At 39.4% G+C, this 13,102-nt stretch overlaps 1 protein-coding gene across 1 annotated transcript in view; it reads left to right on the top strand.

Moving 5' to 3' along the window:
* Window positions 1–13,102, top strand: part of WASHC1 (WASH complex subunit 1) — a 71,485-nt gene that overhangs the window by 42,658 nt on the left and 15,725 nt on the right. Inside the window, exons 4-7 of the mRNA XM_085897484.1 lie at window positions 1,424–1,563; window positions 1,721–1,856; window positions 2,005–2,179; window positions 4,119–4,322. Of these exons, the coding sequence (XP_085753610.1) occupies window positions 1,424–1,563; window positions 1,721–1,856; window positions 2,005–2,179; window positions 4,119–4,322 (655 nt within the window). The remainder of the gene's footprint in view (window positions 1–1,423; window positions 1,564–1,720; window positions 1,857–2,004; window positions 2,180–4,118; window positions 4,323–13,102) is intronic.

Genomic DNA, 13,102 nt, shown 5'->3' with positions numbered 1-13,102 from the left:
ATCGTATCTCCTCCCTCATTTATCAAGAGAGATCAAAATTATTCGTGATTCAGATACTATGGACTATTATCTAGAACAACACGAGCCATTTTTTTGAAATTTGCTCTCGTTCCGATTTTATAGCCCTTAAAACTTCGTTCTGATTCCCTGTATGGGCCGTTCATAAAGTACTACAATGGAACCGGAACTCTCCGAGACAAATATTACGTTTGAAGCTTTTGTCAGATTTAACTAAAACAATGGAACACAAGTTTATATGCACACTTACTTTCATTTATGACATTAACATTGTTTTGAATGTCAATTTGTACTTTTATTTTCATAAATGACGTGTTGTGATATTAAAAGAAAAAGGTAAATTACACCGCGAGGGACTGCATCGTCATGGCTTACTAACATCGGTTCATAAGGAACTGCTGGCTTTGCAAGCGATTAGCGATGTATGAGGGGGGTGGGTGTGTGGTCACTCGCCTGCATACAGAGGGGGGTGGGTGGTTTTGAAACCCGGAAGTAGAGCGTACATACTTTATGAACTGCCCCTATTCCAGTCTGGCACAGAGTTACTTTCGACCTCTGGCAGAGATGACTGGCACTCCCTCTTGGGGGTATTTTTTTTGTTAACTACAGCATTTCCTTCCACTTCTTTTTTTGTTAACTACAGCATTTCCTTCCACTTCTTTTTTTGTTAACTACAGCATTTCCTTCCACTTCTTTTTTTGTTAACTACAGCATTTCCTTCCACTTCTTTTTTGTTAACTACAGCATTTCCTTCCACTTCTTTTTTTGTTAACTCCAGCATTTCCTTCCACTTCCTTTTTTTGTTAATTCCAGCATTTCCTTCCACTTATTTTTTTTGTTAACTCCAGCAATTCGTTCCATTTCTTTCTTTTTTTAACTCCAGCATTTCCTTCCACTTCTTTTTTTTGTTAAGTACAGCATTTCCTTCCTCTTCTTTTTTGTTAAACTACAGCATTTCCTTCCACTTCTTTTTTTGTTAAACTACAGCATTTCCTTCCACTTCTTTTTTTTGTTAACTACAGCATTTCCTTCCTCTTCTTTTTTGTTAACTACAGCATTTCCTTCCACTTCTTTTTTGTTAACTACAGCATTTCCTTCCTCTTCTTTTTTTTGTTAACTACAGCATTTCCTTCCTCTTCTTTTTTTGTTAAACTACAGCATTTCCTTCCACTTCTTTTTTTGTTAACAACAGTTTAACTGTTTTTCCACTTTAACTTTTTTTTAATGCCCTTTTAAAAATTCAATCACTATCTTTTAATCCCTTTTTTTGTAACCATTGTATTTTGCATTCATTTTTCTTTCATTCAAAGAAAGATTTACATTCAAACTACTCCTCTGTAATTGGAAGTTTCCTTTTTTTTTATTACTATTATTATTTTTGGCATGTTTTTTTTGCATTTGGTAGGAAAAGTTGCAGTTTTTCCATGTAACCACTGGTGGGTCAAAGCAGAACGACTATGAGGAGGCGGAAGAAGGGCTTGGAGCTCTCCCCAAAAATCTTACATCTGTTGGTTCCTTGCTGCTCTTCAACACACTTGAGAACCCGTGAGTGCATGCATCTGTGTTGGAGGACATGTTGGTGTGCTTACTCTTGAAAAGTTAGGAAAGAGTTGATCGTTGCTTTTTAATTTTAGTCCAACCTTCCCTTCATCTCCTTCCCCCTCCTCCCCTCCTACTATCCCCTTTTCATCTGTCCATAAAGATACAAGAAATATGTGATGCTTGACCCTCTCGGGGGAGCTGTGACCAGAACAAGGAAAGCACTGCAGGAGGGACAAGGAAAAGGACCAGCAGCACCTCCCATCTCCATTGGACAACAGGAGCAAATGGGAAATGCTGTATGTAATGCTTGCCATCCCCACATTAGGAACGTTAATTTTATTTATTGGCTCCATGTAGGTTACGTAATCTGCTTCTTCCTCCCCTGAGTGGATGGTGAAAAGTGATTGTACCATGTTGTTCTCTTGTTTGGTTTTCGTTTTCCAGCGAAACGAGTCATATTTCTACGTACCAGATCTTGGAGAGGTTCCTGAGCTTGACGTGCCAACGTACCTTCCTGACCTTCCTGGTGTGGCTGACGATCTCGCATGCACCTTGGACCTGGGCCCTGGAATTGCACCCTCTCTGCTCACGGCCACGCTGCCAGAGCTCCCCACCTTTGGTAACGATGCACACCCTGATCCCGTCCCAAAAAACGATGATTTGCAAACACATTTCCTCTATTTTATTTTAAATATATTTAGTTGATATTTCCACGAACCTGAAAACGTTGTCTCATTTGACAGTTAGCTTTTCATATCTCTGTTCATTGGCATGCAGAGGTTTGTTTTGGTGTGTGTGTGTATTTTATATATATATATATATATATATATATATATATATATATATATATATATATATATATATATATATATATATATATATATATATATATATATATATATGGCCCCGCGAGGAGGAGTGATGGAAGCGACATTTTTTAATGATATGATGATGATAGGCTCGGATGATAGGGTAAGGGTTAAAATAGTGCTATATGGCATTAACTCCAAAATGGCCGGTGTCCCTTACATCACTCGTTCTCGCAGCGCCATATATATATATATATATATATATATATATATATATATATATATATATATATATATATATATATATATATATATATATATATATATATATATATATGTACATGTATTTGCATGTATGTATATATATATATATATATATATATATATATATATATATATATATATATATATATATACATATATATACATATATACACATATATACACACACTCAGTGTACAAACACTACGAATACCTGCTCTTTCCATGAAATAGACTGATCAGGTGAAAGCTATGATTACTTATTGATTTCACCTGTTAAATCCACTTCAATCAGTGTAGATGAAGGGGAGGAGATAGGTTAAGGAAGGATTTTTAAGCCATGAGAAAATTGGGACATGAATTGTGTATGTGTGCCATTCAAAGAGTGAATGGGCAAGACAAAAATTTAAGTGCTTTTGAACGGGGCATGGGAGTAGATGCCAGGTGCACCGGTTTGAGTGTGTGAAGAAATGCAAAGCTGGGTTTTTCATGCTGAACATTTTCCTGTGTGTACCATGAATGGTCCACCACCAAAAGGACATCCAGCCAACGGCAGGCCAGTGGTCAAAAACAGGTCATTGACGAAAGAGGCCAAAGAAGGCTGACCCTAATTTTGCAGAGCAACAGATGGGCTACAGTTAGTCAATTGACAGTCCAGTACAACATTGGTGCCGAAAGACCCATAAAAGAATGCACAACTCGTTGTGCTTTGACTCAAATGGGGTATGACAACCGAAGACCATGCAGATTTCCACTTCTTTCAGTCAAAAACAATAAACTGTGGTTGCAGTGGGAAAAGGAACAAAAAAACTGGACACTGAAGGAGGAAAAATATTGACTGGTCTTCGGAATCCTGGTTCCTACTGTTTCATGCATTTGGGAGGACTCAGGTGTGGAGAAAAACCGCACAAGTACATGCATCCATCATGCCGTATGTCATCATTGCAGGCTGCTGGTGGTGACTGTGTGGGGTGTGTTTTTATGGCACACATTGGGTCCCGAGATAAAAGTGGAGCAACGTTTGAATGCCACAGGATATCTGAACATCATTGCCAACCAGGTGCATCCCTTCATGGTGGCAGTATATCCATCTGCGAATGGATTTCTTCAACAGGATAACACTCCATGCCGCAAAGCTATGATTGTTCAGGAATGGTTGCAGGAGCATAACGGTGAATTCAGCTTACTGCAGTGGCCTGCCTTGTCGCCAGATCTCAATCCAATCCAGATCTCGCCCAGCGCGACGGAGCGCGTGCCGCTCGCCCAGCATGAAAAGGAAAAGGCCATCCCATAAGAAAGGGAGTCTGTTCTTTCCCCTTCTCTAATGCATGAATGAGTGAGAATCCCATCACACAAGGGGATGGGTCTATTCTGGACATGCATTTCTGGAAATTACTGTCTGAGGACCTGAATTTTGTTTGCATTAGTCGAATCCGATTCTGAAATCCATAATATTATATTTGCGTAATTTTAACGTTTTTTCTGCAGATCATACTGGGTCTTCAAATCTATCACTTTCTACTGGAGTACCATCACTCCCACCACCAGCACCTCCTCTACCCACAACTCACCCAGCAGCTTCTGGACCCCCACTACCTCTACCTCCCCCACCACCACCACCACCACCACCACCACCACTGCCTGAATTTTCCCAGAGTGCAGCACCTGTTCGAGATGATCCCAAGCGAAAAGGCAAGTATACCTCGCACCTTTACCCTCATTTGACCCATTTCCATTGCCATTTCTTCATCATGTTAACTGAACAAACTATTTTAATTTGCTGAAAATCGACTTGTCTTTATATTTAGAACAATAATGCCACAATTAGCCCCCTCCTAAAGAGGTATTTGCTTTCTTTTCAGAAACAACACACACAATTCCAATGAAACTTGACAACAACCTTCATCACTCATGATGTACCCAAGATTGTTCAAGATATTTTTTAAAAATCGGGGTCTTTAAGGTTTTAATGTGGGGTTGCCCCCACAAACATGTATTTGCTTTCTTCTCACAAAGTGCACACACAATTTTACTGAAACTTGACCAAAACCTTCAACATCTGTAATATTGGGTCGCCGAAATAGGTGACCCTTATTGTCAGTAATTCTGTCTGTTTGTTTGGATGCTTGTTTGGATATTTGTTCGCTTGTCATCAGCATAATTGGTAGTAAACATGGGCGGATTTTGACCAAACTCGGGTGGTAGGTACATCTTATGACCTCGTGCTTTCGAAATTGTGATGGTTGCTCGGGACGCTTTGGTTCCCTAGCAACAACCGAAAAACCTTCAAAGTCGGTACTGTTCACACGAAATCAATTCCGAAAGCCATTATCCCACATCGGGTGATGAAATTTGGCACAAATGATGTACAGGTGATGCTCTATCAAATATATTCCGGTTTTTGTGATATATGGAATACTTTACCCGCAGCGCCCCCTACAATTAGGGTATGCACGAAAATTGGCAAAAATTGAAGGCCCCCTTAGCAATTAGGTGAGTGCATCGATACAAATGAAACTTTGCAGGTTCATGGTACTCAATGAGTCCTACAACTTTTCCTCAGGACATATTGACCGATTTCGCTTTGGTCAGGGGTCAAAGGTCAATTAGTGCAAAAATCGATAATATGCGAGAGCTGGAGGTGCCTTTGCGCCAAATGCTACTCCTAGGGTTATGGTCGGATGGTCATGAACATTCACACTAATCGTCTGGAATACATTGTGCACAAACGATCGAGCCAGATTTTCAATTTAGATCTTTGTTCACCCACAGCACCCCCTCGAACTTTTGGGGATTTCCGATTTCAAACCGCATTTTCGGTACTTTTCATTCAAATGGATACCGAGTAGTTATCAGTAGATGGAACTGGATGAGATTTGATATGCATAATCTTAAGGTAATTCGCTATATGACATCCATTTTGCTCTATATGTTATAGTTTCCATGCTCGGCGACCCATCGCCGCCTACCGGCTTGTACCAAAGTTTGTTCACCCTATTTACAAGATCGGGGTTGAAAGGGATTTATGGGGGGGGCAAAGGGGTGTGTTGACCCCAAAATAAGCATTTATGATAACATTGGTTCATTTTGCCGATTCCATCTCTCATTGACTTCCTCCTCAGTAACATTATTCTACCAGGTGAGTGCTCAGGGGTATTGCACCTATTTTTAATGCTTGCTTCTATGAGTTTCTATATAAAAAGTTCACATGCTTTTTTCTTTTTCAAACTTTGAAGAATTTCATACGAAAGGTGGGAGTAAAAGAAATGCACTTTTTAATGAATGTTTGTCCCTACAACTTTTCAGTTTTTATTCGGGGGGGGGGGTGGGGGTTAGGTGGGTGTCAACTTATTCCTTGCTTTTTTAGGTCATCTCTTCGAGCATGACCTAATAATATGGGTGTCGATGTCCTTCCACTTCTCTTTTTTTTTTGTAGTCCGTCCGTCCATCCGTTCACAATGAAGTTGAAGCGGGAGATCTGGTCATTAGTGATCCTGATAGAGGTCGATGAGACGAAGACGATGGTATGACTTTCAAGGTCACCGAAGGTCAAGGTCATGAGGCCTTTGAAGTTGCGAAAATGACGATTTTCAAAATCTATCTCCTACTACATTTCTCAAGCGATCTTGAATTTGATTGTGGCATATGAATGTATGGGACAATATCTAAATTTGGTCGGGACGGATTTTCGAATTTCGCTTTTGTTTTCGCGTCACGTGACTTCAAAGTTTGTAAAAACTGCCCTACCTTCAGGAGGCTGTATATTCTCTACTGGGCATGGTAAAAGTTAGTGAATGGTGTCATTGCATAGCATCTGACCTTGTATATTTATACATTTTCCACAGAAGGTGCAAAAGTTTCAAAACCAGAAGTGTAAAAGTCGGCATTTATTTTCAAAATATAATTTAGTGCGTGCGCGCAAAAATGCTGAGTAATCTTTAACCAAACTGTGCAGTTCGAGCTGCGCAGTAGAACTGCGCAGTAGTCTTCGGTCATAACTGAACATTGAGAACTTGTGGTATTATAGAGATGACCGTCACCCCTACACGGGGGTAATTTTTTTTTTTGTGCCTCCGCTGACAAAGTCGCCGGAGGAGGCATTGTGTTTTTGGGTTGCACATACATACATACATACATACATACATACATACATACATACATACATACATACATCTGTCTGTGCTAATTTTTTTCCCGTTTTCTCTGCAACCACTTATCCGTATGACTACTCATGTATATTGTTTTTATTGTAATTATGACGTCACAGGTCACGTGGTATGGCAGCCATGTTGTAAAAAAGGAAACACTTTGGACCTCTGTATCTCCGAAACCACTCCATGGAAATTTTTTTTTGAAACTTGGCACATGTGAAGTTCTCCCCATGGGAACTAAGTGTGATTGGTTTTTTGATGATGTCATAGTTGGCTTCGTTATGACGTCATAATTGCATACACTGAACACTTTATCTGATCAGTATGAATATTTTTGAGGGTTATCTGGGGCTAAATTGTATGGGTGGGGGGGGGGGGAATATTGATGGCTTCAGCCATAATGTGGTTTGGTAGCCATATATATATATATATATATATATATATATATATATATATATATATATATATATATATATATATATATATATATATATATATATATATATATATATATATATATATATATATATATATTTTAAACATAAAAACTTTCGAAAATCTTCTTTTCCGAAACGGCTGAACGGATTGAGGCGAAAATTGACAGGTATGATCGTCTATCCATGAAAAACAAAAAGTTCTCCACCTATATCATCATAGGTCATGTGGTTTGGCAGCTATGATTTTTTTTTTTTGGTTTGAAGAATAAACCTTAAAAAATCTTCCTCTCCAGAATGGCTTGACAGATCGAGGGGAAACTTCACCCACATGTTCCCCAAGCCTTGGGGATACCAGTGTTCACGAATAATTAAAAGGTCCCATGGTTTGGCAGCCATATTGGATTGAATGCAAATGTTAAAAAAGATTCTTTCTCTTGAACTGCTTCATCAATCGACATGAAACTTCACAATTATTATCTCGTAGTCATGGTGAATATATGCTTTAGTTATCAACCTGATCGGATGCATGGTCTGGCAGCCAGAATTATTTAATATTTTGCATCTGGGTTCAAGGATGTAAATCAAACTTGGTACATGTATGTATAATGTAATAATGTGGGCGAAGGCATATCGGGTGACAGCGTGACTTCGAAGAGTGCCCTTCTAGTTACCTTCGCCACCTAAGGTGGAAGGAGGTTATGTTTTCACCCCTGTCTGTCTGTCTGTGTGTTTGTTTCTTTGTATGTCCATCACATTTAGGTCACAATTTTGAACCGATCTTCACGAAACCACCACATAGTGGAGTTCATCATAAGCAAGAAGCCTGTTTTTGAGGTCAAAAGGTCAAATGGTCAACAACTTTGTCAAATTTATAAAATCCTTAATTTTCATCCGATTGACTAGATATTTGAACATGATTTGCATCTCTTGTCACTGAATTCAATGACCAATTAGTTTTGAGTGAACTTTGGCCAAAAGGTCAACATTGGCCGATTTTCTAAAATTGTCATTTTTCATCTGATTGATTAGAAATTTGAGCAAGATTTGCATATCAGGTCACTGAATTCAACGACCAATTAGTTTTGAGGTCAACATAGACCAAAAGGTCAACACCGGCCAAAAGTCAACAACTTTGTCAAATTTATAAAATCGACAATTTTCATCCCACTGACTTGAAATTTGAACAGAATTTACATATCAATCACTGAATTTCAACAAACAAGTATTTTTAAGGTCAGCATAGGCCAAGTTTCTAAATTTGTCAATTTTCATCCAATTGATTTGAAATTTGAAGAGGATTTGCATATGTGGTCACTAAATTCAATCACCAATTATTTTTAAGGTGAAATTTGTTTTCTGGATTTCACAAGTACCGTGCTATGCATGACATCTTTCTTGTTTGTTACTTGCAAAATCGAAGATTTTTCAAGTATATTGGTCAGTCGATTTTGTTATTCTGTCTGTTTGTCAATTGCCTACAGGTCACAATTCCAAACCGATTGTCATGAAACTTGACTAAGTTGCAGAGGTAGTCTCAACTGAGAAGCCTATTGGCTTTGAGGTCAAAGGTCATCTTGAGGTCAAAATTTCTAAAATCGTCAATTTTTTCATCCGATTGACTTGAAAGTTGAACAGGATTTGCATGTTGCATCACTGAATTGGGAAAGCAACTATTTTTTTATGTTAAAATGTCAAAGGTCAACTCAAGATCAAACTTCTAAAATCATCAAATTTCATCTGAAAAATCATCAATTTACATCCTATTAACTTGACAATTAAACAGCAATTGCATAGTCCATCACAATTGGGAAAGCAACTCTTTTTGAGGCCAAAAGGTCAAATATCTCAAGGGCAAACTTCTAAAATCATCATTTTCCATCCGATTGACTTGAAAGTTTAAAAAAAGATTAAAAAAAAAAAGAATAAAACCCCCACATCCACCTCAAATTTACAGTGGTTTACCACTGAGAGATGGGGCCAAAAACGATGTATAGCATGGTATTTCAAAAGATTATTGGCCTTGATATGTTCTACTAGATCAGGCATTGTGTGGTCGAGGTATGCACTCTACCAGGTGCCATTGTAGTTTTCTATGCTTTTATAGTTGTCTGCAATTTGAAATTTTGAGTTCGGAGGGGAGGGAAATTGAAAAGTAAAACACAGTTTTTCTTCATTCCACAAACTTTTGATTGCTCTTTTTAAGTTATTGGTGGGTATTACCTGCAAGGACTTCTTTTGGGGTGGAATGTGTTTGGATGAGATGAAAGTGTCATATAACTACATCAATCTCATGAAGGTTGGGTTTGGAGTTCTGCCTCGTAGGAGTAAAACAAATGCGCTTTATTAATAAATGTTCGTCCCTACAATTCCCTTTATTATATATGCTTACTATACGATCAGCATACGTTTTATACCTTTAAATCCAGCCCACAAAAACTCAGTTTCAATCTACCCTTGTTGATTACACATTAAACTATAACAGCCTTCGGTAGAGCACATACCTCCGCTCGGCGAAACAGTTTACATTTTGTATCCCACTGAATGGCCGGATCTGGATTTGGACCTGAACAAAAATCGAATCGGTTTTTTCTTGTCACCGAACCAATTCCTCCACCTTGTTTTGTCATAACTCATCCACAACTTTTTGAGATATCATGCTATATTTCGTTTTGGCCCCATTTCTCAACGGTGACATATCGCTTTAAAAACATTTCATATCTGATCTGGACTCAGATCTTCACCAAAATCGAAACCATTCGTCCTTGTCACTTACCCAACCTGTCCACAAAGTTTCATCCAAATCCGTCAATAACTTTTTTGAGATATCGTGCTATATATCCTTTTTGGCCCTATTTCTCAATGGTGAAGAATCACTTTAAAAATTCTAGTATCTGGATCTTCACCAAAATCTAAACATTTTGACCTTGTTACACACCCAACCTCTCCACCAAATTTTGTCCGAATCCGTGCACAACTTTTTGAGATACCCTGTTCACAGACAGACAAACAGACAGGTGAAAACATAACCTCCGTCGTAGGTAACAAGACTGCATTAAAAATCTGCAGTCCTTCGGTATATAGATCTCAGTGGATCTGAGAACCCGTGTAGGGTCATTCATTCAATGACTGAAAGTGTGGCTAACTTGGACATAATCCACATTTTAGGAAAAATCAACTCGTGTAATTATATCAACTGATGGTTATACTGAAGCTCTGCAGTACAGCATCCAATGTCTTTTTGAGTAGCTCGTATACCAAGTAGGACCAGAGGTATGACATTGCCAAACTGTTTCTAAAGCAACTCGGGAGCATTGGTTCAGCCCAAAGACCTTCCAGCACACCTTTGACCATAGGCTTCACAATTGTTCCATAGGTGCTGCACATAATCTGTGCATTTTTTCACTTGTTAAAGCTAAATTAGCCAACTTTGTTCCACTTTAAGTTTTGAAAAAGAATAGAAAGAGCCTTTTGCTCTGGGGTGTCGAGACTGTATATAGATTATATTGGATCTGAGAATGAGCCATCTATAACAAGGTAGATCTGTGTTCAGACTCGCATGCTGACACAGACCAATTTCAATAGCTTCGGCAGTCCCTTCTGGAACAGGTGAGAGGTTAATAACCTGTGCCTAATACAGCATGCAATATGTTTAATAAGGTGGATTTATTTATTTTCTCATCTAAGAAAATTTAAGCAAAACAAAATGTACATTTGACACCCCTACCAACCCCAGCCACCCCCTCCTTCCCCCTCCCATTTTGTGGTTGCTGTATGGTCGGGCCATGTAAGCAGTATGAGCAGGAGAAGGTATATCTTGCACTGGGTAATATTTTTCTCTTTATTTAAGGGAATCTTTCGGCAGCCCTGCCTTTTCATCAGTAGAATTTTGATGCCCATTCCAACCGAATTGCTGGAAGAGCATTGAGTAAATTGCACCGTCTGGACTGACATAACATATAAAGCAGCTGAGGTTGGGCAGGCACATTAACTTCTTCCTGAAGGTCATTGGTGAGTCATTTGTTTTTTACTGACATTTTGATAATGGCATCACACTTCTCATGTAACTATCTCTTTTTATTTTAATTTCTTGTAAGCTGACATTACAAATCTTTTATATCGCTGCCTTCAGTCAGATTTGGACCCAAGGGTTGGCAGGATAACTTGGATCAATGTGCACTCACCTTTGAAATGTGTCGCCTGGGTTTGAATCTTGACCCAGCTATAAACTGTCACCTTGGTGTTTCGTATGCAGGGTGATGCATCATTATGTGTATTGTCCATTGGGAGGATGTTAAGCTGGAGGACTCATTTGCCACTCTGAGTCTCAGCTCAAGCCACACTCATTCATCTATACAGAGGGCACTACACTATCCTCCAGCTTCATGAGTTCCCAAATGTAATTATTTTCATGAGAGCATAACAGATGACCGAACAACAATTGACCTTGCTCAAATTGGTGTAATTTCACCCATTGCCACTTTAGCACGGAAGAAAAGACATCCAAGATGTTCGGATCTGAGTCCAGTATTTTATTCAACCACAACCGTAAACCTCTAAAAATCCATGCAGGGAAACCCTGTACCGGAAATTATCCGATTTAACCAAAACTAAAGCACATTCACATTTAATGAAACCAAAGGGAAAATTATGCCGCAACACTCCTCCCCCTCCTAGTGCAAAAATCAAACAGAAGGTATAAACAAAATACATCATGGTGCAGAATAAGAGTTTATAAATAAAAAGTCACAGCAAAGAGAAATGGCCAACAAGCAAAATGGACTCATACATACCGTGCTGGGAAGTGTACATGATGCCCAGAGTAAGTCCTATGCAGCAGTAAGGATATTGTTATAAAAGATGTTGACCCCCCATTGGTCAGTTAGTGCATTGGGTTTGGTGCTGAATCAAGAAAAGCTGGTTTCGAGCGATCTACGAAGACTGTATCATGGCCACCATTAATATCGAGTATGAAGGTTTTATCGGAGTGTTGTAGAACCTTGTAGGGTCCGCCATCAAGTTGCTGTAAGGGTCATAAGGTTAATGGTGACCATGATACGGTCTCCATAGATAGCTTGAAATTAGCTTTTCTTGATGCAGCACCAGACCGGACAGCGTCACACCCGACAAATATGTGAACGCACATAGAAAATTCCTGAGGAATAAAAACTGAACATGACGAAGCAGGAATTTGTTGGTGTCACCCAGAGGCTGAGCATGGCTGAGCAAAGTTAGTTGCGGGCATGCCATCAGGCAAGGTGTCATCAGTTCCTAAGAGGAATTCTCCTGGGAGACAAAGTGGTGTACCATGCACTAGTTCTGTAGTGCAGCATCAAGGTCTTTTTGAGTAGCTCGTATGACATCTGTCCAGTGCGTGGAGTTGGCATGTGCTTTCAGGGATGACGAGTTGGTTGGGGAAACATTCCACCATCCCATTCGCTGCTGGATGGTAAGTGGTGGTTTGCACATGCTCGGTACCAGGAATTGTTAGCTCGTGAAATGGAGCCTATGCTTGTGAAATGGATTTGAACTGGCTTCCACAATACATAGTGATGGTTGATGGAATGCTAAAATGTACGATCCAGGTATGGAGAAAGCTTACATCACCATGGTCTATCAGTGTAGCTTCTGGCCAGTTCGTCAATAGCGGTATCCATTTGGAGGTGGTTGGGGACCGACAAGATCCACGTGGACCCTGTCAAAGTGCCTATCTGGTGTTGAAAATCTACCGAGTGGTGCTACAGTATTACGTTGGATATTGGAGTGTTGGCATTGAAGATATTGTTTGGCCCAACAGTGCACGTCAGCGTTGATGCGTGGCCAGACATAGCGCATGGTGATGATTCGCTGGGTTGCTCCAATACCCAGATGCGTGAGCAAGTGAAAA

The sequence above is a fragment of the Eptatretus burgeri genome, chromosome 10 (genome assembly GCF_056783735.1).
Source record: "Eptatretus burgeri isolate ZD-2024b chromosome 10, Ebu_testis_v1, whole genome shotgun sequence".
Lineage (NCBI taxonomy): Eukaryota > Metazoa > Chordata > Myxini > Myxiniformes > Myxinidae > Eptatretus > Eptatretus burgeri.
Note: the sequence above shows the minus strand (reverse complement) of the source record. Positions and strands in the feature narration are given on the sequence as shown.